We start from the raw sequence: 25,143 nt of genomic DNA on the forward strand, positions 1-25,143 counted from the left end.
TGCCTCTTCACAGGATCCAGGGTTTTGTTCAGGGCCAAGAGAGCTTCCACTACACAGGTCTTGTTTCCCCCAAAGCAGTGTCTAAAACCCCCCCACCCCCAAAGACATCAGATTCCTGATAAACAATTATGTCACAAAGCAGCAAACAAGGTATAAATTCTGTTTTATTTTTCTTTCACTCATCCTTACCTTAAAAGTCAGAAGAAATGAGAGGCCATTTCTTCAGGCAAATCAGCATACAGAATGAAAGACGCACAACAAGCATTACTTGAAATATTTTATTAAAAAGCACTTCAGAGAAACATCACTTCAACATTTTTAGCAGGAAGAACTCTTGTTCAAACAAATTAAAACAAAGTTCATAAAGAAAACAGACTATTCTTAAGCATCGGCTTCAAAGAAATCAAGAGGCTTTTCCTGAGCCTAGAGCATTTTTGTAACCAAATCTAACGGACAAGCAAAAATGATGGGTCCGTGTATCCATTTCATATACACTCAGTAGAAGGGACAATAAAATGTTACAGGCATCAGGGAGCATCTTATTGCTTGCCAGCAAAGTAGGAAAATTGGGCTGTTAGCTTCATGTCTTGAAGTATTTTACCATTTAAATACTTTTCAGTCCCAATGGAGATTAACCATTAATATTTCTCTTGCCCATTTCTCTTTCAATAATTAAGCCAACTCTTGCAAGAGTTAAGTTACTCCAAAGCATAGGATGTGCAACAAGCTGCTTTATTTCATGTACTTTTCTTGTTGATCAGCCAAGATTTTTGCAGATGATTTGGCATCATAGAAAAGTTCATTTATTTCTTCAATGTGCTCCTTCTCAATGCTGTCTTTCCCATTAATCTTGGCTAGTAGGTTAGCTGGTGTCAGTAACTGCACAGCATACCTGTGATCAAAGAGGATAGGCTGAATTAACTGTTACAATCCAGTACGTCACCACAAACTCCTAAAAGGGTACAAGTAAACTTGTCAGATTCCTACCAAACAGCTCTGTACCAGAGGCGCAAAAGAGCAGTGGGATTCCAGGAAGTGCCCAGTGCACCTCCCAGTAGGAGAAATGGGAGGACTATCACGTTTGGATAGTGTTAAAAGCCATTCCTAAGGGGCTAGAGGTCACTATCTGGCAAGTAAGACTCACTCTTACCCTGGGATGTGTGTCGTTTTACTATCCCAGAGTACTTTCATATCCAATCCTTGCAGGGTGTGAGAAAATTCCGATGGGCTCTACTTACCTTAAGGTTGTCTTGTTACCAATTTCCCCTAAATGGTTTAGGGCTTCCTCACTAATATTAATTCCCTCTATCTGGGCTCGAAGTTTTATGATCTGTTGGGATATAAGGTGGAGAAGTGAAGCTGCAGCAGTCATGTAGTAGTCTGGACAGTAGCAGATACCATGCTTATTAATTTTTATATATACACACACACGCATGTGTGTGTGTGTTTGTGTATATTTATATATATAAAAAAATAATATACACACACGCACGCACACAATGGCAGACAGGATATCCTGTTTAGAGATGAGACACGAAACAAAAATGTGATTTTCATTTCAAACATACGCCGTATCCTTTAAAACAAAAAATACCCGCCTCCCACCTCCTGCAAAATCCTAAATCATCCTGAATACCTCTGGACATCATTAATCATCATTGTAAAGGGCAGGGGAGGACTGCATGGGTTGGTAAAGTTTCATGATGATTTTGCAAGGCTGGTTAAGCCTATTCAAGTAATAGGAAAATCACTACAACCACATAGTTATTGACAATGGCAGTCTGAATCCTGGGTACACAGAGGCCCCAATCTCCGTCATGCATACTCGAAGTCACTGCTGTATAGCACGCTCCTACAAACCCTCTGAAAAAACCCTTCTTTCCCCTCAGCTGCTCACTCCACACCATACACTTTTTATTTGCTTGATAAGTAAGATGGTAAAATAAATCAAAAAGTTACTTTATAAGGTTCACCTGCCCCTCCCTAAAATCACTAAGAAGAATCTAATCTTTCAAGAACAGTCGCAAGCTTGTACCAGTTTGAAGATCTTTGTAAAGTTGGAGAGCAAGATATCGCCAATAAGCCTGTGTATAAAGCTGTAACAAAAGTGGCACAAGTCTCCCAGCAGTCCGTATTACCAGCTGAGTGATAAGGGGCAGACTGGATAATGATGTTGTGTTGTAGTGCTGAGATAACTCTGGAACTGCGAGCCTCATATAATACAGGTATTTTTCACTTTGGCAGCTTTGTAAACAAGATATCAAGAAGCACTCGTTTAAATTAAAGCCATAAAATGCAGCAGGGGAGTCAGGAGTGGGGGAAGAGAGAGAGAGGGGTTTGACACAGCAGAAAGTTGCTCTAAAAACATTAAATTTTGAAGCAGCTTTTAGAATGTTACCAATTAATGTTAGATTTGAGATTTTAAAAAAATATTGTAAAACCAACTTTACTTTTCCATGCTTCCAGCTATTGCTACACTGACCCTCTCCAGAAATAATACACTTTGAAGCGTCAGTTAATGCCATATTAAAAAGCAACTTTTAAGCTTGTGAGAGGTGCTGCTCAGTGACCGAACATAAGATCAGGACACTAAACCCAGCAAATACATATAAAACTGCTGTAAAATGGAAGAAGTGTTTGGGTGAGAGAGTTCAACAGAAGAAGTCCCAATTATGCAAGTACAGGTGTGAATATACATATGAGTTTCCTATTAAATGGGGGCTGGTGTTTTATTGTAAAGCAAGTTTCTTCCACATCACTGTAGGATTAAGATACTTGGGATTCCTTTGCTCTCAGCCTAAAGCTGGATAATGGAATTTGTATACGAGCTACTAACTTACATCATTCAACAGAAATTTAAGAAGAATTTTACATCTACTATAAACTACCAAGACAAGTGAAAGTTTTGCAACAGACCCATTTTTGAATCGGTCAAAAGTGAAGTTTCACAATTTTCAAAATTATTTCTTTTGAGTAATGAAAATTATCCTCAGAATGAGCTCAAAGTTCTCATGTGATCCCCTGCAAGGGCAAAAAGTATTTTTTTCTAAAAAAAAAAAAAAAAAAAAAGCAAAGCACATTGCCTCTGAAAACTGCTTTTTCTTAGCAAAAAACAAAAAGGGGACCACACCCATATAAAAATTAATTTAAAAACAAAGTGATTTCCCCCCAACCAAGGCTTGTACAATTTTTTTTAAAAAACTTAAACAGCTCTATTTGGTCATGAATGAAACTCAGTTGCTCCAGCTCCCAACCTCCTGAGGTGGAGGTCAGTCATTAAGGCAGAATTGTCTAATTATGGACACATTAAACACTCAGTGCTATGGTTTATTGGGCATAATCGGCAAGAGTCTGTATATGCCTTTGGGAACAGCAATATTGCGGTCTTCCCCCCCCACACACAAGCAGGGCATGGCAATCATACAGTTCCTGCTCTAGACTTTTGAGAGTGGACAGTTCATAAATTAGATCTTTAATCATTTAATAGGCTACAGGGATAGTTTGAGGGTGTCCAATGTGATGGCACAGCACACACCAGTTTCTATTTTATCAAAGTCAAATATTAACATTTTAATATAGTTCAACTCAACAAAAGGCAATTCAAAATACATGCTGCCGCTCCCGTAACACATCCTAGGACAATGTGAGCACCATAGGAAGAAATCCAGGACAGATGGCAACCCTCACTGAATCTCCAGGCTTTGAGAGCAAGTCAGAACTTTAAAACTGGCTTTATAGACAGACAAAACCCAATTGTATTACTGTACCATCTGGCCATTACCATTGTAATCTGCACTACAGTGCTTCAGCTGTCCTTTCAGGTGCACAAAAACCATCCTGAGCATGCCTCGAAACAGCAATTCACAAAAGCCTCCTCACACCAAATGAAATGAGGTTTTGCCTCTACATTTATGTTCGATAAATGCCTCCGCTTCACCTTGGCACTTATCCAGCAGCATGAGCCCATTATCTTGTGACAACGCTCCCTGCCATTGACACTATCTCCTAAATAATACAAAGAATTGACATGATAAACTGTAATGGCTCCTGTATCATGTCAGTTCACGCTATTGAGACGCTAATGAGGAGGATCTTTGACACGATGCATCATAATGGCACCCAAGGATTATAATCGATATACAATACATTGTGTTGGCCCACACGAAAGTCTTGAGGCATTAAGTAATGTATCACTACAACTCTTCCTGCACTCCAGAATTCCACCTAGGAGTGTGGGGGGAAAAAAAAGGTACCCTGTGGTTTTGTGAAGTTTAGAGACAGAAGTAGGATAAAGAAAAAAAAAAAAAAGTACATCTAGGGCAGGAGTCGCAGAAGAGCAGTCTATAGAGTTCTACAACACAACTGCCCTCATCTTTAACATAGAGGTGCAGCCTGCAGAGACCAAAGGTCCCAACCCATAATGCTCCATTTCATATTAAGCAAAAAAGCACTGCACGTTGGAACCTATAGATTGTGTAGACAGGACCTCTATATTAGAGATCAGGGCAACAGCAATCCACTCCTTTTCTTGTGAGAAGGTTTGCCTTTTAAGCCCCAGCCAGTTTACCAATGCATCCCTTTTGTGGGCAAAATTCAGACCACCACTCTAGTTCAACATACTGGTCAACCAGTTTAAAAAAAAAAAAAAAAAAAAGAAACACCACACCAAAAAACCAACCCAGAAAGGCAAGTTAGTCACCATGTCCATAGGAGACTTCATGGCACAGAGATGGTTCTGGGAGTAAACCCTGCTGTCCAAGCTGAGATCAAATAGCTACAATGTAACATCACACACAGACAAGTGCTAGAGTTCTTACCTCTAATTTCAGAGACTTTTCAAGAAGTATTTAATATAGCCCTTACCTGTTTCATTTCCTGAGGCGTATACAGCATGGTTCGAATAATCATCACCCTATCTAGAAGGTCCAGTGGTATTCCGTGAGGGGACACTATATCCTCTGTGCCTCTGGAAGAGATACACAAAAGGTCAGACTCCTCATTCAGAGTTCAATACATGGACTTGGTTTAGATATTGGCAACTGAGTCAGGCCATTATAAAACAACCTTGAACAAAAGGGTTTATTTTCCCCACCAAGCACACTAACACAAGAGACACTAACGGGAACTACATACATGACACGGGAAAACAGACTCCGGGGTTCGTATGCTAAACCTGGAACAGCCTAAATTGAAAATATTCTTTCCCCTGCACTCTTAATAACTTCACAGTAATGCTGAGAGGTGGGAATTAGCTGGTGCCTGCTTCTTTATAGCTTGTTCTCATAGTGCTAGTCAGTCCCTAAAGAACATACATACTACACCTGTCTGATATTCCAAAGTATATTGTACATATTCCAGCAAGGAGCAAATTATTTTTGCTGTAGTATTTAAGCAATAAAGCAGAAATTATATGCAGTACTGACCATTGAGAGCATCTTCTTTGCTTAAAGAAGCCATCACGGCTCACTTTTCCACACTATCTTCTTTATTCCTTTCACCTAGTATTGTAGTTGTTTATATTCCACATAAGTGATCCAGCAGACAGAGGTGCAGGGGCAAGACTGTGCATTAAGTGTACAGTATAGTCCCTAGAACTCTTCTTTTAGCAGGGAAAAGTGACACCTAGGATTCTAGACCTACCAACTCCTTTGCTAACTATGACGACCTTTCAATTTCCAAACTCAGTGCCAGTATTTGAGTGCTTCAGGCTCTGCTCACGACCCCCCACAGGAAGCTATGCAAAGGGTCAACAAGAAAGTAAATTTTTGAAAACATCTCCCACTACGTTCTCCAGTAGATGGCACTCTGCTTTCACATGAAGCTAATCCTAGACATATTAGGATACAGAGCCAATTGTATTATACAAATGACTAGATACACCTCTTGATCCTGTTAAGGGACATCTGCAGGCAGATATAAATGGGAAAGCAACTTAAAATACTTGAGATAGTAGTATGATCTGTTAAACGCTAAAGCCAATGGATTTTCAGGTATTGTGGCAGTAATCTATGACCTGTTTTTAAGGTCAGAGGAAAGGCATTAATTTTGTGACCTCCCATTTCCCATGTGACAGATAGCGGCACCAATGTACCCTACTACCAGGTCAATTATTTAACAGTATCTTCAGTTGTGTCCTGGTGCTTAGGAAGTTCAATTCTTTAAACAGGTCTTCCTTGTACTTTGCAGGGTCCAAAGGAGATACAATACCAATCCTTATCTAATCCCTGGTGAGGGAAGCCATGCTAACCGTGTTAGTAACAACTGTTCAAACATAGGGTAAGAATCACCTATGTGATTCCAAAAGCCATATGGTGTTACCATTTCTCTAGGTCTCCCGCTCCAGGGCTGCTGTTCTTTGAACAGTTTATTTTAATATTTGTAATACTGTAGTGTCCAGAGGTCAGTGTGCTAGGTTTTGAACATCACACAGAAAGATATGGTCCCTCCTCGAAAGAGCTTTCCAGTTGAAGACCAGATGCATCAAGTGGGTGTACCAAACAGAGGGGACTGGGGAAGGGAGGACAAGGGTGAGATTATCTGATTACACAGAGTAGCTATGTGCAGAGTTTGCAGGTTCAGTCAATTAAAACAAAATCAGTATCAATCCCTACTGGCAACTTATCTAGAGATTATCAGCTAGCAATTTATTACAGGCAACATGATAGAAGTGGATCTTGGAGGGATCTGAGGGAAAATAGAGTGATTTTATTGACTATTTCAGAGTGTGAGTGAATATGTGATACATAAGGGGAGCCATGGAAAAAAGTGTGTGCGCTTGTGAGAGAGATGGACTGTTTGGCATTGTGGGAGGAGCACAAGAGGCCTAGTCAATGTAATAAGACAGAAAAGTGGAAAGTGGGGGAGGAAGTAAGCTGAGAAGGGCTTTAAAGGTGAGAACAAGAAGCTAAAAGTTGTTGCAGTGGAGGAGCGAGAGCCAGAGAAAAAACTCAGAGGACAGGGAGAAATAAGGTCCAAGAAGATGATCTTAGTAGCAGTGTTTTGAATGTAGATGGGGGGGACAGGCAGGAGATGTGTATGTTAAAGGAAGCCAAAGAAGAGGGCAGTTACAGTAGAACAAGGAAACAAACTTGCCAGTGGCAGCTGTGGAAGGGATCGAAAGGTGAGTCCCTGGAAACATGAGATGAAGAAACAATACTTCCACCCGACTCTCTAACCCAGTCATCTTTCTTTCCCCAGGGTGCAGCCCTTGATCCATCCAGATGATGATCAGAGGGGTGTCAGCACCAAAGATGAAAGCATTCAAAGATCATCGTTCTTGGTATGGAGACAGCTAATGCTAAATCTTATGGGCAGAGGTGAACCATGCAGAATTCAATTTTAAAAAAGCGTACCTGATAATGCAGTTTCCTCGGTTGGAAGCAAAGATGACGATGGGAGCAATAGAAGATTCTAGTGCTCGATGCAGATATGTGAAACATTCAATATCCAGCATGTGAACCTCATCTACAAAGAGCACACCTGGGACCAGCTCTGCAATGCCTTGATCAATGTATTTATTCACCACCTTGTTTATCTCTCCTCGAAGCTTGTCTAAGAGACAGGAAAGAAAACCATTTTAGTTGTTCTGTTAGCGCTCTCTGCATCTATGTGAAGGACTCTAAGACGCTTAAGTGGGGGATGCCACTTTCCTAGCATCTTGATTCTAAACCAGGGGTGGGAAAACTTTTTGGCCTGAGTGCCACATCGGATTTCCAAAATTGTATGGAGCGATGGTTAGGGGACGCTGTTCCCCACCCCCCCCCCCACACACCCCCGGGCGGGCCCGGCCCCCCCCCCCCTCTGCCCCCTTCCCCCCCCCCCCCCCGCTTCTCACCCCCTGGCAGCTCCCCCGGGACTCCTGCCCCATCCACCACCCCCTGCTCCCTGTCCCCTTGACCCCCCCCCACCCCGACTGCCCCCTGCCACCCCATCCAACCCCCACTCATTCTGACTGCCCCCCCTGGGACCCCTGCCCCATCCAACCCCCCTGTTCCCTGCCCTCTGACCGCCCCGACCCCTATCCACACCCCTGAACTCCCCTGCCCTCTAACCGCACAGCACAGAGCACCAGTGGCTGGCGGCGTTACAGCCGTACCGCGTAGAGCACTGGGTCAGGCTGCAGCTCTGCAACTGCGCTGCCCAGCCGCCCAGAGCGTTGCGCCGATGGTGCGGTGCGCTGAGGCTGCAGGGGTGGGGGGACAGCAGGGGAGGGGCCGGGGGCTAGCCTCCTGGTCCAGGAGCTCAGGGGCCGGGCAGAAAGGTCCCACAGGCCGGATGTGGCCCGTGGGCCATAGTTTGCCCACCTCTGTTCTAAACTGATATCCTATCAGGAATGGGTGAGTCACTGTGATGCAGTCTCTGTGGTATGAGAGTCAGATTGAGCCAAGGTCCCATATTTTCTCATACGCATAAGAGAGAGATGAAAGTATGATGTAGAGCTCACGTTCTGGGGGAGTTACTGTTTCTCACTTTCAGTTCTTGGAACTTGTATACAAAGCTGGCCATTTTGTACAACCCCTCATCAATGGTGTAAAAAGCAACTTGAAAACCAAAATTAAAACACAGCATGGATTCTGCAACAGAAAATCATGTCCCACTAATCTTACACGTCTTTTTCTCTATTGATGGATTCTAGAACAGCAGGGACCACTGATCATCTAGTCTGCCCTCCTGCATACCGCACACCATAGAACTTCCTAAAATAATTCCTAGAGCAGATTTTAGAAAAAAATTGATTTCAAAATTGTCAGTGTCAGAGAATCCACCACAATCCCAGGTAAGTTGCTCCAATGATAAACTACTCTCACTGTTTTAAGAAATGCCTTATTTCTAGTCTGTATTTGTCTAGCTTCAACTTCCAGCTGTTGGATCTTGTTATATCTTTGTCTGCTAGACTGAAGGACCCATTATCAAGTATTTGTCTCCATGTCAGTGCGTATTGACTGTGTTCAAGTCACCACTCAATCTTCTCTTTGCTAAGCTAACCAGACTGAGCTCCTTGAGTCTATCATTATAATGTTTTCTAATCCTTTGACCGTTCCTGTGACTCTTCTCTGAACCCTCTCCAAATTATCAATATTCTTCTTGATTTATAGGCACTAGGACTGGACACAATACTCCAGCAGCAGTCGTACCAGTTCCAAATACAGAGATAAAATAACCTCTCTACCACTACTTGAGATTCCAGTTTATGCATCCAAGGCCTGGTCCACACTAACCCCCCACTTCGAACTAAGGTACGCAAATTCAGCTACGTTAATAACGTAGCTGAATTCGAAGTACCTTAGTTTGAATTTACCGCGGGTCCAGACGCAGCAGGCAGGCTCCCCCGTCGATGCCGCGTACTCCTCTCGCCGAGCTGGAGTACCGGCTTCGACGGTGAGCACATCCGGGATCGATTTATCGTGTCTAGACAAGACACGATAAATCGATCCCAAAAGATCGATTGCTTACCGCCAGACCCGGAGGTAAGTGTAGACCTACCCCAAGGATCACATCAGCCCTTTTTGCCAGAGGGTCACACTAGGGCTCAAGTTCAGCTGATTACCCACCAAAAAGCCTTTGACATGATCCCGCACAAGAGGCTACTAAAGAAGCCAATTAGCCATGGGGTGACAGGCAAAGTATTGTCAAGAATCAAAAACTGGCTAGGAGACACAAACCAAAGAATAAAGGTTAAATGATCAGTGTTCATCATGGCAAAAGGTTAAACTTTTGTACTAGGTTCAGCATTTAAAATAATTAATGATCTAGAGAGGGGGTGGTGAGTAATGAGGCAGCAACATTTGCAGATGACAAAGCCTAGAGAGGACTAGGAGGAATTTCTGAGGCCCTAACCAAGCTAGGAGAAGGGGCAACATGATGGTAAGAAAAGTTCAATGTCCATAAATGCAAAGCAATGAACATTGTAGGGAAAAATTTGAACTACTTTATACTTTAAAGTTTTGAATTCACTTTTAGCAACTCAGGAAAGGGACTTGGGTGGTGTCATGGACAGATCAAAGATCTCTGCCCAATCTTCAGTGAAAACAAAACAAAACAAGATGTAGAATGCACAAGGGATGGGATGGAGATCAATACAGAAAATATTGTTAAGTCATATAAATCAAGGCTGCAGCCTCATCTGAAATAATGTGGAGTATTGGTCATCCTTTCTCAAAAAGGATATTGCAAAATTAAGACAGGGGTCAAAAGTGTGATGAGAATGATTAAGGGCAGGGAAATCTCATGTGAAGAGAGATTAAAAAGACTGATTACCTACAGAGATGAATAACAGGGGACATTAGACTGGGAACTTTTGTTCTACCTGTATTGTAGTACAAGACAGTCAATGAAATTAAAGGTGGCAAATTCAAAAATAATATACCATATCGCCACACAACACGTGATTAGGCTATGAAACTCATTGCCACATGAAGTTCTTGAGGCTAAGAACATAGCAAGATTCAAAAAGGGCAGGACGCGTACATAGATATAAAAAATACTGAGTTAAAATTAATGCTAAATTTTTAGAAGGAATATGAAATTTCATACTTCAGGGATTAAGCCAATCACTAACTATGAGATCAGCAACAATAGGTTGGTCAGGGCAGATTATCCCACATCTGCCTACTACAGGATTCTTGCATTTTCCTCTAAAACATCTGGTACTGGCCACTGTCAGACAGGATACTGGATGAGACTGACCTGAGGTCTGATCCAGTATAAAATTGCTGTCTTCCCAATTTCAATGTTTCTACAACACCCATTGTTTTCTATCTCCCATTTATACATTCCACAGTTAAAACACATGATACCCTGAGGAATCAAACTGTGAGAGTGAGAGAAGAATTCTGTTTTTCACATAAGTATAAGCATCATCATCTGCTTGAATGCTGAGTACTTAGACTTTCAACTAGGATAATTCTCCTACTTGCATAGCTTGTGAGGAACTCCGACAATGTTTCCAAGCATGACTGGAAGGAAAGCTAAATACTGCTGGTTTATTTTAAGATAACATTTGAATATAAGCAAAAATATAATTCTTTAGATGTTTGAACATATGGATCTCAAGGCTGTGCAAGATATTACAGAGATACAGTCTGACTTTAGACTATGGAAGGTGATCTCTGCAAGAGATGGAATACTTCAAAAGAGCATCATTCAACTTTAGTACTGAAACAGACTTTGATCTGAATTTAAATAAGACACTTGTTGAAGCACCTTTTCTTTCAAAGCAAAAAGGACAAAAGATTTTTACTGTAGGTATTTTTCCTTCTGTGATTTGTAGGTAGGTAGAGAATCAGTTCCACTTACAGCATCCATATTAAAGTCCTTGGGCTGTTGCTATAGGTGAGTCAATGCCACACAGAACCACTCAGTGATCCTTTCACAGCCATTTTGCTACTTTGCAAAACTATTGTACAGTTGCATAATATGAGAAAAGGTAGCACACTCCAAGGTGAAAGAAGAATTTAGTTCTGTAATTGTATTGGTTTGTTCCTTCATGGAATGTTTATATCAAGTGGCACTATATCAAGTGGCACCATTTTGAAAGAATAGGGGGATAATCCTAGTGTCCTGACTAACTTTCCCCCTCAATAAAATGGGCTCCAATATCTTAAGCAACATATGAGATATTATTATTTGTATAATGATGTTGCATTTGATTCCAGTCACTGCACTGCTGGCACCTAACATGTTACTTTCTGAAGTATTTTGAAATACATTCACTATTAGCGGTGCTACATAAATTCAATTCTTTCAACTCCTTGTCTAGAAGGCATATGTATAGCTTATGTTGAGGGTAAAGATGTGGTGCAAGCAGTTTTTATACCTGTGATTTCAGTTTTTTTAGGCTTCATCAATTGTCCCATCATGGAAAGAATGTCCTGCCCACCCTGGAAAAAGCAAAGTTAGAAATCAACAATTTCTCCTTCCTGTGCTGTTGCTCAGTGCACCAGGTTTGATATGGACCAGGCTATTATAGAAGGTAGGGTTTTACACCTTTAGGATACAAAACTTGAATAATCATTTATTTGGGGTCCTTTGTAATATTTTAGCTCTAACAATGGATGATTCTGTTTCTAATCCAACTGTCCAACCCATTATCACTTCACTGCCTTGGGATTCCAAATTTATCCTCTTTTAGTTAAAATAATGCCTCTTCACTCCCTTTTTTAGGTTTGGACTTTAGAGAGAACAGCAAAAGAGCTCAAAGTTTAACACCCTTTCCTACAGCATTGTCAATTTCACTCCTCACAAAAATGGAACTGATCAGAGAGCAGAAAGGCTAGAACTGCCTGTTTGGACTGTGAGTGTTCAACTTTCCAACAAATGGATGATTGTGTTGGGATTTTAAGACCTTTACATTCCTTATTTTTGCAGGGTGAGTCTGGTGGGGGGGTTTTTGTTTATATTTTGAAACAAGTAGATCAAGGGGCTGGAGTGTCAAATTGTGAGTGTCAACCTTGAGAGTGTCCCTTCACATACAGAACTTATAAGGATTTGTATTTTTTTTTAACAAGTCACTGTCCATATACAACACCACTTGACAAAGTGGTGACCTCCCAATACTGGGGAAAAGAGGAAAAAACACTCCCTATACAAAAAGTTTGCTACTGTAGAATGCTTAAGGTGCTGTTGCAAGTAACTGGGGAGTATATTAATACTAAACATTTCTAAAAGATACAGGGGCACTTACAGAAATTACACTGAAGTCAGACAAGCAAAGATCATTTATCAATGTGTTCGTAATTCCCATTTCATGGCTGATGAATCAATAAATACAGAGCAAAGGAAGTTTATCTGTATCCAGAACATTTTAATAAATAAAAACAATGCGGACCTGCTGGCTGCTGCCAGTTCATATCTTTAAGTATTGAGGATGGAAGGTAATCTACTCTTTACGTGGTGATGGGAACAACTCCCTCTAAAGACCTCCTATTAGCTTCAGCCCATAGGTTTTTTGATTAGTTGGTGTTTTTTCAGCACAGATGATGCTTTAGCTTCTAGCACAGTGGTTCCTCAATGTCTTTTGAGGAAGCCATCCTTGTGCTGTATTGGGCTGGTACCCCCTTCTCCTGGTATTCCCTGGTACTATGCTCTGGCACCTTTTTCTCCAGTTGCTCATTCTTGCACCTCTTTTGCTTTGCCTCCTTTTTCATTTGCTGCTATTCTTTTTTCTTTCAGTTCTTTGTTCATTTTCTCATCTTTTCTTGTTTTTTGTGACCACTGTCTATTCCCTCACTCACCAGAAAGCTACTTGCTGGATGGGCTGAAGAGCATCTACTAATGTGTCTATGGGGCTGGGAAATGTACTCTTGCTGCCAAGAATTTCAAGAGCAGATACATAAAGGTTGAGCAAGCAAATTGCTCCCTGAACCTTTATGGAGTTCTGTGGCCAGGAACTACAGGGGAAGGGAGAGAAGATGGGTTTCAAGGTGCTACCTACTGTTTTTTCAATAGTGGCATGTTTTCAGTGGAGTGAGTGGATCCCACGGCCTGCAGCATTCCCTATCCTCACTGCTTCTCACCCTTTCCCCACATAACATTGGGTTAGTCTGGTACCCATCCTCAGGCTAAGAAACAGTTTTTTGCACAGATTTAGTCTCTAGAGTCAAGTACCTGAGGTCTAGCATTGGCCACATCCAGGTCATGCAGGGTGACATCCTGAATAATTTCTTTTTTCTTGTGTACATCGCCCTTTGGCAAGGGGACATACTCTTCAGCTTCAAGGTCAAATTCTGTGGCATAAGTATCACACCTGCCTTGCCTCTGTGGAAAAGGGGGGGGGGGAGTGGAGGAGGAGAAGAGAGGTATAGGGGGAAGAGAAACACAGGTATACAGTTGGCAATGAAACTAAGACTTTGAGTGACATACAGTTGATAAAGGGCTTGGTTCACAATTCCAGTCCTGACAAGCTTTGGTTGACACTTCAAAATATGCCTTGTTCCCCGCTTAGCAACGTGCATATCCTATCTACTGATCAAGGCTCAAAAACCTTGTTAAAAAACACCTGATATTTTCCCACTGAGAATATTCCACCTCCCTCTGCTCTTCCTTTAACTGTATGCGATTTCTGCTAAAGGACAAATCCAGCAGATTAACTAGAGATTGGGAGAACTGTTCAAGACCTCTTTGTAGGTGGGTGATTTATTATACGATACGAAATATTATGCTCATCCATTAAACAGCAAGTATCACTGTACACTACATTTTAAATCAGATATAAAAAGAATGCTAACTAATGCAGTATTCCCTTCTACATGCATACATCTTGTGGAGAAAATATCAGAGAGATAAAAGAAAGATTAAATACACTGCATATTTCAGTTTGAGAATGACTAAAGTTGTTTGGGTTTTTTCCCCTCCCTTTTGAAAAGATGTCTTGGTCTTAAAGGTTAAAGGAATGAAAGCTCATCCCAGGCAGCTGCAGAGACGGCTTCCTTGCCGAGATGACCTTAATTGTGAACTGGATGACTACCCTGTCTTGAGGCAGGAGGAATGTCTCCCTCCACAGCAGCAAAGTCCCGGACCTTTCTTTAACAGTCTTATCCAGCCTGTCCAAGTCAAATAAGGTTAATAGGTCACAGGGCCTTTGGCCAAGGGACACTGGAAATTCTCTGAGCACACAAAGCAGGATAACAGTCAAGTCATGTTTCGGCTTTACCTTGACAGCTCCACTGTTTGCTTCAATATAAATCACATCCCCGGCTTCCACTCGCTCCTTCTGTAAACTTTCAAAGATGCTGGGGTCCAACTGGAGACAAACAACATGGGAGATTAGACAGTTCCATTGTATTGCAGAATGAGCATGAAACAAGAGATTTAAACCAAAGCTTGTTAGACAGTCGGACAAAATGAGTTAAGATTTCACAAAGTTGGAAGTTCTGAGGCTCAATTCAATCTTTGGGCAAAACCTAGAACAGGATGCACAAAGGGTATTGTAAAATTTCCTTATTTACTTCCCCTGCTATTTGAGGAAGAGGCTTTGAGACTAAGTCATATTTACTGTTTTACTTAACTTTTATTTATAGAGGGTATTTAAACTGTTCTTGCCTAATTTGTTCTTCTGATGAATTAATGTTATTTAACAAATTGTATTATGCCAAGTTGTGAGGATGCTGGTATATATCGGGAAGAGGATGCCTTTACATTTCATACTGATATACTCTTTGTTCTCAGGGTGCAGTGCTTTTCTTGGCTGCTAGTCTAGCCTTATAAAGGGCTAGCTGTTGGTTCTGGAATAGACTGCACCTGTCGACCACTCAATGTCTTATGTTTTTATGGAGTGATGTGACCCTTTTACTATAGACTCGGACTTTAGGGTCAGAAGGGACCATCGCGATTATCTAGTCTGACCTCCTTTTGTTCTCTTTCTTACATGCAGTTACTAAATGAGCAAGATGGAAGCCAGAACATGGCATGTGCTTTTGTTTTTCTTGGGTGAATGGTTCATTTACTTCCACTAAGGATTCTCTTATTTTGCATCTTCAAAATGAACAAATAAAAGACAATACGTGCTAAATAGCAGAGATGCTGCTGTAATTTCTCTTATCCCCATTTTATATAGTGTATAGGGAAGGAAAACTGAGGTACAGATTAAGTGACTTGTCTACGGAAACAAAAGGAGTCAGGGTCTGACCTAGGAACAGAACTGGGTTTTTGGCTCCCAGTCACATGTTCAGACCACTGGACCTTCCTCCTTAACATAAAAAGGAGGCAAGGAACATATGAAATAATTTACATTAATACAGGCAAGATTTCAAGAACCTATCTTCCAATATTCAGGTGGAGTACTAGTTTAAAAAAAAATAAAGTGCTTCCTTATGTATTTAACGGTTATGATAAATATGGAGCTGTAGTTGGGGTCAGCCTCAGCATCACATACCAGCAAAATGTGCTGCCTTGGAGAGGCAGATCCATTTGGCTCCTGAGTTCAGTCCTTTGTTCCATGGGGCTGGTAATGCTATCAAAGTGGCACTCTCAGGCATCTCTTGTAGTCTGAGCTATACTTTGAGCTGTCTGAAGGTGTGTGTTTGGTGGGGAAAGTTAGGGGGAAATGGCACTTTTAGAGGATCCCTGGATCAACAAATCCCCCTGTAGCTGAACACAGAAGGTTACCTGAAGTCAAGTTTTTAAATTACTAGTAAGAGACCCAAGAGTCTAATATTTCTATATAATATGAACAAGTCATTTTGTTCACTACCAGTACACAGGTGAGAGGGGGAAGAAATCGGCTATTTTTAACTTTATTTGGTACCGGGCTAGAGATCACAAAATTAGGTAAGATGGGAACAAAGGTGAAAGGATGCATATCTGGGACACTGAATGAAATGCTGGAGAATTTATCATATATACCTTCAGCTGCTTCGTTCCTTTTGCTGTTTTGAGTCCTATAATTACATGGCTGATGGTTTTGCCATATCCACCCATCGGGTTCTCAGTCTCACATGGAGTTAATTCTGTGACTTCACCTTCATAAACTTCCTTGGTCTCTTTTATCCTCAATCCTACAAGAAATAGTTTACATGAGTTGCACTGTATAAATAAGTGGCCATTTACATTTAATTATTCCTGACTCTTATTCACCATCTAGAAGTCATTCTGGCCACTGTCTATAAACTTGAGAGCATCGAGGGTGTTTACATACTACAATGTACTTCATGGTTATTCTCTTCTTTGGAAACTAGAAAATAAAATTAATACCCCGTTGTTGTTTTTTTATATTAGTAGGAGAGAAAATTGATCCCCAGGTAACTTAACTGGAAAGCTAAGGACATTCATGCAATTTAAGCCAAAATCCTGACCAACAATAATGGTATTAGGGACACTGAGATTTTAAAAATCAATGCCTTCATATAACTTTAGAGATTCTAGTAACAAAGTTAAAGATAAAAATGTATGTTAACTAATTTATTTTAAAGAGATTCTGACAGAGGTTAAGGTTTAGTATTTAAAGTGTTTTTTAAGTTAATGTACTGTATTATAGCCAAAGATGGACCAGATATATAATTAAAGAGACCTCTGGTGCAAAATTCAAACTATTCCTGCATTTCTGACAGCAGAGCCCCATTAGAGATATGTAGACTTTTCTAGTCTGTGTACTTCTCTAGGACTCCCATTACCATAGTGTCTATTACTCCCTCTATAGCCGTCTATAATTAAATCCTTAATTTATATTTTAAGTTTCTAAATATGGGGCAGAGAGAGTTTTATTCTTAGGATAATCTGACCATAAAATATCACCACCACAATTATGCAAAGGTTCCAACTACACGAAAGTTCAAAGAATCCACTCCTTAACAGGCACTGTAAAATAGATATGTTATGAGGTTCATACACCATCCCAAAAATAAAAAGTGGACTGTATTGAGACACAAGGGAACTCATTCTGTACAGGACTGGAGGTCACCAGAACCCTATAAAAGTTCCCTTGTTTTGTAGCTTTTCATTTTGCTTTGAAATAAATACATGGACCAGATACTTCATCAGTAATCTTGAGTTGCTGATTGGGTGGGGGGTGGGAATAATTTTGACAAAAATAATATGGGTCTGTCTCCCCCTACTGGTCTCGTATTAAGAATGGGATTTTTAAAGTAAGACACATAAATGTGAATTATAAATAAAGAGTTTGATAATTTTCAGTGGAATTGTTAGTTCACCTTTGTTGTTGAATACCCTGCAATACACATCATGTGGAATATAATTTCAGAAATTTTAACATTTCTATATAGTGTCTTGGGTGTGCCTTAACAGAGAAATTAACAAGTCTCTGCTTTGAACACCTTATTATTTAAGTGACATGAAATGATGCAGGGAAGATAGCATATCACAGAGGTTTACAGCTAATGGTGCTTGCTCTAGCCAATGGAATGAATAGTTTATTATTGCTCCTTAGTTGTTAGAGATTTTAATTGGATGTAGTAGGAACAAGGTTTATTTTAGGCAAGAGGCAAATTTGGAGTTTAGATATGAAGATGCTCTAGGTCAAAGAGCTCTCTAATGGAGGCATTTCCTGTGGTTATATTCAGATGCATGATTCTAAAAAGCAACGTATGGGGTTCTATATTTATTGGCTTAATAGTATGAAGAGAAGTAAAATCTTGTTTGGCATGTAAGCAAGCAGTTATAGGTTGGAGACAAAATAGCCACTGCTTAAACAGTATATTTATTCCTTATAAGAGAGATTTTTGACTGTAACTATACTTTAACATTTTCTGTCAAAATCTTTGCCAAATGCTAATAAGTTCTATACAGGATTAACATCCCTGCTACTTTTTTTTTTTTTTTTTAAATCAGAGGACAGAATTGCCCTATAATCTTCTAGTCCCAGTACATCTTGTCTTTTTATGTCTCTTATGAACCATAAGCTCTCCACAGCAGAGACTGCCTGTCTTGATGAGTCCTGAGCAACCCCAAGCACATGTCAGACCCTGATAATAAGTCTAGGTATTAAGGAATCCTGACAATAATAATTCTGACAGAGAGCACCTTCAATATGGCAAAGAAAACAATCTAAACGAGAGATGGGAACCACACTGGATACATTGTTAGAACATGTGTCAATGAGCAGGGCCCAGAACAAATGGAGAATCTGATGCACTAGTGGTTGTCAGTAGGGGTACTGTTCCCAAACACAGCAGACGCTTGCTGTATCCAAGAATAAGAAACCCTGTGAATGAGACTCGGGTATCTGACTGTTAGTCAGAATCATTTCAATAATACTGTGGTGGCTAAACCAACTGAAAGTACTATGCATGAGATGTATAACAGGCCACACATATTGTGACCTGCTATGTGAAGAATCACATGAAAACCCATACTGTAAGCACAGGACCACAGTGAGGCTTGAGACAAGTTGCTCCTACACACAAGCAGTGTTATCTTACAATCATCACATGCCTTGCATTGGGGTTATTCCAATTAGAAAACAAAACCCTTTTCTGAAAACACGCACTAGAAATTCCTTTTTATGACAGTGAAAGTAAAAAACTTTCCAAAAATTAGATCTGAGCATGATTGGAAAGTGTTTAATTCATGTAAAACAGGGAGTCATTAGTCCTTTAAAATACGTTTGGATTTTTTGTAATTGGTGTTAAAAGGAACAAATCTCCCCAAAGGAATGTTTTACAATAACTTGCATTAGGTAAATCTGACTTGGAATTCAATAGAAGGGAATAGAAGAATCTCAGTCTTTCACTAGCATGACTCTTTGTTTAGAAGCATCCCTGTGCTGACCTTCAGGGAATGTGAAGCACCAACAATGTGGTTGGCTGTTAACTAGAGGGAATTAAATTAGTGCGATCTCTAGGAATGACAATATGGACGAGACAGGTTTCATCTGCTGGTTCAAGTTTCCAAAGCTCTGACAAGGAATTTCATCACATCAAGGAAATATTGTAGACTGCTCTCTCTCATCTCCGAACTCCCTCCTCGCAAGCCGTGCCAACCTAACGGTAACTTACAGATCAGACTACTGAAAATCGCCTTCTTATAGAAATCAATGGGACACTTTTGTTTGGTTGCAGGCTTGAGAGAGATTCTTCACCAAATACCTAGCTGAAATCCACAGTGAATCATTACATAGAAGCCAGGGAAATTAACTGATACTGTGTTCAGAGTGAAAACAATTAGGCTATCTTTATGTAATCCAAATGCATGCAAGGGCCATTTTTGACTTACTTTATCAGTTGTCAGAAGCAATCATATAGAAGTAATACAAGATTAATTTAAAGACTCAATGATCTTTTGTTGCAAATTTAACTTTGTTCTTTCAGATAAAATGAAACCCAGACAATTCAAGTTAATTTTGTCTTTAATTCTAGAATGCATTTACCACTTAATAAGATACTCATCTTACTAGCATGGAACATTTTCTTGTGCTCACTTAGAATAAAATGTCAGGCAAAGTACTGATATGTAGGAGACTTAGGTTTAAGTTCTTGGCTAGCAGGGATTGAGAATGTTGTCAAGAGAAAGAGAGGAGCATTTCCCTCTCTACAAAACCCTCCAGACCCAAGACTCATGTTGACAGATTCTAAAGAGAATATTTTTCTAACTTTGTCCAGCAACAATATGCAGGAACAGGAGAAGATCCTGGAGGACAAGGCAAGAGAATGGAAAAGTTTCCCTCATGCCACAGCCTTGGGAGGGAGATGGACTGGAATAACTGAGGTGACAAAGACATGAGCACTGCATTAAGTTTCATAGTGCAGAAAACCCATACTGACTCAGCTAAGATGAGGAACAAGACCAAATGAAACAGGGCTAAAAAGAACATTGAAAACTGGAGCATGAAAACACGGCCCCTCACCAGAATTACTGGAAAAAGCTAGTGTTCTGTTGTTCAGATTTTTTTCCCTCTTTTTTAAAAAACCCAAACATAAGCACTTTACTCTTCTATTTTAACACTTACCTATTGCTCTTCTGAAATTTTCCATCAGGACTTCGGTCTTCTTGATCTCGGTGGAGTATACCTCACTTCCAACCATAGGACAAAATGGAACCTTGCTTCCCAACTCTTGAGCAATAGCTAGAGCCAAAGCAGTCTATAAAAATTCAAGAGACTGAACTATTACACACTTAAAAATTCTCATGAGAAATAAATGTATAATGACTAAAAGATCTTGTGGAAAAGAGGATTACCACTCCAGAAGGTTAAAATACTTTGCTCAATATATCACCTTTTGTCCAAGAATCTGCAAGTGCTTTAAAAATATTCTTTTAAGCCTCACAGTGCTCAATTTTATAAATAGAGTACTACAAGTGGCTCCAATGAGACAATGGAAGAATGAGAAGTGGAACCTAGGAATCCTGACTCCCAGGTCCTATGTTCTTATCCACTCTACTTTCTCATATACAACTACAGCATGTTTCCCTTACATCATGGCTTTTATCCAAGGATTATAAAGCATTGCCAAGAAACACTTTTAAGCTAGTCATAAAACAGTTTGGTAGTATTGGGCAGTGTCTTTTTAACATCCAGTATGAAAGATGGTAAGTCTTGTAAAATGCAAGGAACAAAAGTTAAAATGCTTTTAAAATCCCAAATGTATATGTTTAAGAAGACCTTTCTTTGAAAACCACATACTTCATATTACGTTTTCATTCACTCATGTATGCAGAGTGGTTTTTACACTGTTGGCACTAGAATGAGATACTGCCATTGCATGCTCATAAGATGGCAAAATACAATTTGGAGCAAGGATCAATGCTAGCTCAACTCTGGCTCAAGTTTAAACTTAAAAAAAGCTTCAGTAACTGGAGAAGGAACCTGCTGAAATTATTACTAGGAAATATTTGACACCACTCTATTTAAGATAGAGTGGTAGAGAACAGCTACAGCACTGAGAAGAAAGACAATACCTTTCCAGTTCCAGGAGGTCCTGCCAACAGCACAGCTCTACCAGCCATTTTCTTGCTTTTGATCAATTCCACTATAACACCACAAGCCTATAAATTAAAGAAATTAATTTAGATATTTATCAGAACACTTAAAGATTAAACTGTTTAAGAATGTTCCTTTACAGGTAGACACAATAATACTTTTACACTGCCAGATCACCTTTCATTACAGAGGAACCCACAGTGCTTTATAAGAATTAGTACTAATAACACCATTAAGATTAAGTATGATCTCAATAATAGATGGGGAAACTCAGGCCAAGACACAAGAAGTGATTTCCCCAGATCACTGAAAATCTGTGGCAGATGTACAAATAGAACCTGGGAGTTCTGACTCTTTACTGTAAACACAAACTTCTTATATGTACCTGTAAGTATTTGAGAATGGAGTGGCTCTTAAACCTTTAGAGCAGGGGTAGGCAACCTATGGCATGCATGCCAAAGGCGGCACGCAAGCTGATTTTCAGTGGCACTCACACTCCCTGGGTCCTGACCACCAGTCCCGGGGGCTCTGCATTTTAATTTAATTTTAAATGAAGCTTCTTAAACATTTTAAAACCCTTATTTACTTTACATACAACAATAGTTGAGTTATATATTATAGACTTATAGAAAGAGACCTTCTAAAAACGTTAAAATGTATGACTGGCCACACAAAACCTTAAATTAGAGTGAATAAATGAAGACTCGGCACCCCACTTCTGAAAGGTTGCTGACCCCTGCTTTAGGATATAAAGAGAGATACACGAGAGTGTGGTCCAGTGGATAAGACACGGGCCTGAGAGTTAGCGGATCTGGGTTCCACCCAAATTAATGAGCTGCTGCGTGACCTTGGGTGAGTTCACTTTGCTGCTCCGTGCCTCAGTTTCCCCATCATACGAAACAGATGATGACACCAATCTTCTGTGGTAAAGTGCTTTGACATCTGTGGTTGCCTGATGCTATAAGGGTGAGCTGCCATAGCTGAGGTTAGACTAAGGAGGCCTGCAGGGCGCAGGTAATTACGAAAGGGCCAACAGGAGAGACAAAGATTTAAGGAACTAGACTCTAGCCCCTCCAAGTGGCCGGGGAGGGGGCAGAACAAGTAGTCCCGGCAGGGGGCCCACGAAGCAGCTGGGCCGGATATTTCAGCTCCCAGGGGGCTGTTTTGGCGCCAGCTCGGTTAAGGGATGGGGCCCTCAGAGAGGGGGTGGGATGTGCAAACGGGCAGCAGCGCCCCCCCCCAACAACGGCCTCGCCGCTCCCCACGGGGGCCCTTTTATGCCTTCTGGGCACCCCGCGCCGCCCGTGGGTCGGGGACCCTCACCTCTCGGGCGTTCTCCTGCCCCACCAGCCCGGCCCCCGCCGGCTTGGCCGCGCCGCTCTCATCCAGCCCCAGCCCCTTCACGTGGCTGTGCGCGGCGATGCGCTGCGTCTTCGAAGTGCTCTTCACCTCCTCGATCTTCATCCCGGCGGCAACGGGCTCGGGGGTGCGGGGCGGACACCGGGCTGCAGCTCCCTCCTCTCCCGGCAGGCACGGGTAACATGCGGCCCGCGCGTTACCAAGGCTCCCGGCGCCTGGTCCGCTAATCCCGCCCTCTACCTTGCCATTGGCCAGCGCCGCACGAGCCTCGCTGCTTATTGGAAAGGGCATGTGTCTGTTACTGCGAAGGCTTGAAAGCCCGCCCATCCACTTCCACTTGTGCTCTCAGTAGAGGTTCCGGGTTCGCCCGCTTGCTCTGGCGCTATTGGGCCGGGAGAAGGCAGTCTCTGGGGGACCCAAGCCAAGGGTGACAGCGGCTGGGGGAAGGAATTACAGGATCCGCGTGGGGCCTGGGAGGAGGTGTAATAACCACAGCTAGGGGGATTCCCATGCTTGGGAGACCCCTCCCAGGTCAGCTGCCTGGGGAATCTTGGGCTGCTCAGGTTACAGCCTCGTCGTGTGCCTCTGGCAAATGGAGGGGCGCGAGGACTGCTTGTTTCTAATGAATAGCAATAACTAGATTTATTTTCCGAGACAGTGGCTGTGTCAACATGGCAAAGGGCACAAGCATTTGCTTGCTCTAGAGGTCTCCCGAAGCATGCAGCCCTGTCTCGTAAAATGGGCCGCCGCTGATTGAGCCTGATTGTTTTGCTAGAACTGACTGGTAAAGGACTCTCTGTGCAGGTATGGGAGAGGTATGGGGTCTCTTGTCCCTGGGCTCAGTTGGCCCTTTGATTTTGCACTGGTCTGGAAAAGGGTGTAACCGTCAGTGAAAAGAAAACACTTCTTAAAAATCTATACTTTGGTCCCACTAACACTTCCCTTTTAACTAACACTTCCCTTTTAAAGAAATAATGCTCTAAATACTTCTAATAGAGGTAGCAAAATAAACCTTTTATCTTCCAGCTGTCTTGCAATTTCCTTCATTAACATTTTATAATGTTTTGTATTAACCATGTACATGGAACAGTAATTTTTCCATACAAAGTGTTTGTGTAAGCAGCTGAGTTCTGATTTGGCTCTGAACAATATACATACTCTGTATATACATAAGCATATCCCCTTTATGGGGTTTCTCATTATTCATAACCAAAATGAGATTCCCTCCACCTTGCATATGGCTGTTTTTGGAGTGTCCCTGGAATTTCTTCTACCTCACTTTGCTGTGCAGAGCTATATTCTATATACGTTTTGTATTCTGGCTGTACCTAACAAGATGCCCCGTCACTCTAACTTTACAATAAGTACCCTGCATTGTTATGTAGGATGACTCACCAAAAGAACTTTGCATTCCTATGCAGGGTCCTAAAATATAACTATCCTGTTATAATCTGCTACTATTTATTGCAGCAGTTTTTGAGTATTTGGGTGACTATTTAAACTACATTTAAAATACTAGAAAAATGGGAAAATTTTATAATATTAAACTACTATAGTGTTCTGTATATTTAAAATACCAAACACTAGAGAAATTTGTAATATTTTAAATAGTATGATGATGTGCAGGGACATTACCTGGTAAATAAAGGGATAGCTCCAGTTCAGCTTTCCCCTCCCCTTTTACAAGTAATGCAGTGGGGTCCAGGTGAAGGTGGTTGGAGCTCAGTGGGGGTGTCAGGGAGGGTCTGGATGTGGGGAGGGAAAGAGCTCTGCATGGGGGTCTGGGTGTGGGGGGTTCAGTGGGGAGGGTCCAGATCCTAGGGGAGTGGGGCTTAGTGAGGTGGGGGATCCCAGGTGCAGCTGGTTGGGGCTTGGTGGGCTGGGGATCCAGGTGACTCGTCAGGGTGATCCAGGTGCAGGGAGAGTGGGGCTTGTTGGGGGGCAGGGAGTTCTGGGTGCAGGGGGGTGAGGCTCAGCAGGAGGGTCTGGGTATGAGAGGGTCTGGATGCACAGGGATTGGGTGGATGGGGGAGCAGTTCCCTGTACAGTGATCCCTCTCCCTGCAGTTGAGGAGCGATTGGGGTGTGTGTGTGTGTGGGGGGGGGAGTTTGCAGAGCTTCCTGCAGCCTGGGGAGAAATCTGGGGGTGGGTCTGACCCAGCCCTGGATCCTGTGCAGTGGAAGAGGCAGTCCCATCCTCCCCAGCCCAGCCAGACTAGCTGAGCCTGGCACAGGGTAGGAGCCACCAGTCGGGTCTTCCCCAGTCCTGCCCCACAGTGATTTACTTCTCTGCCAGCTGCCCTGGGCACCCAAAACATACTGCTGGAGAGGTTCGCATGACCACTCTTGTGGCTTTCCCCTCAGAAAATCATTTTTCTGTAGGGAAGCAAAGAAATCTGTGGGGGACATAAATTC

At 41.7% G+C, this 25,143-nt stretch overlaps 1 protein-coding gene across 1 annotated transcript; it reads right to left on the reverse strand.

Annotated features, from left to right (window-relative positions):
* Positions 1-264: 264 nt before the first annotated feature.
* Positions 265-22,964, reverse strand: RUVBL1 (RuvB like AAA ATPase 1). Its single transcript, XM_034776945.1, has 11 exons — positions 22,694-22,964; positions 21,349-21,435; positions 20,399-20,531; positions 16,342-16,493; positions 14,651-14,740; positions 13,606-13,755; positions 11,816-11,879; positions 7,353-7,551; positions 4,864-4,966; positions 1,239-1,330; positions 265-892 (listed from the first exon to the last, which is right to left on the reverse strand). Exons 1-11 carry the CDS (start codon positions 22,832-22,834, stop codon positions 733-735), a joined length of 1,371 nt encoding a protein of 456 aa, XP_034632836.1. The 5' UTR covers positions 22,835-22,964; the 3' UTR covers positions 265-732.
* Positions 22,965-25,143: the final 2,179 nt, after the last annotated feature.

This window comes from Trachemys scripta, chromosome 7, assembly GCF_013100865.1.
Source record: "Trachemys scripta elegans isolate TJP31775 chromosome 7, CAS_Tse_1.0, whole genome shotgun sequence".
Taxonomy (NCBI): Eukaryota; Metazoa; Chordata; order Testudines; family Emydidae; genus Trachemys; species Trachemys scripta.

What these genes read in the sequence shown, in the direction of transcription:
- RUVBL1 (XM_034776945.1), bottom strand. Translation starts at nt 22,834, where the DNA reads ATGAAGATCGAGGAGGTGAAGAGCACTTCGAAGACGCAGCGCATCGCC. An exon ending in GACCTCCTGGAACTGGAAAG is followed by an intron (nt 20,532 to 21,348) that starts GTATTGTCTTTC and finishes GAATTTTTATAG; the next exon opens with ACTGCTTTGGCTCTAGCTAT. An exon ending in CGCCTCAGGAAATGAAACAG is followed by an intron (nt 1,331 to 4,863) that starts GTAAGGGCTATA and finishes ATATCCCAACAG; the next exon opens with ATCATAAAACTTCGAGCCCA.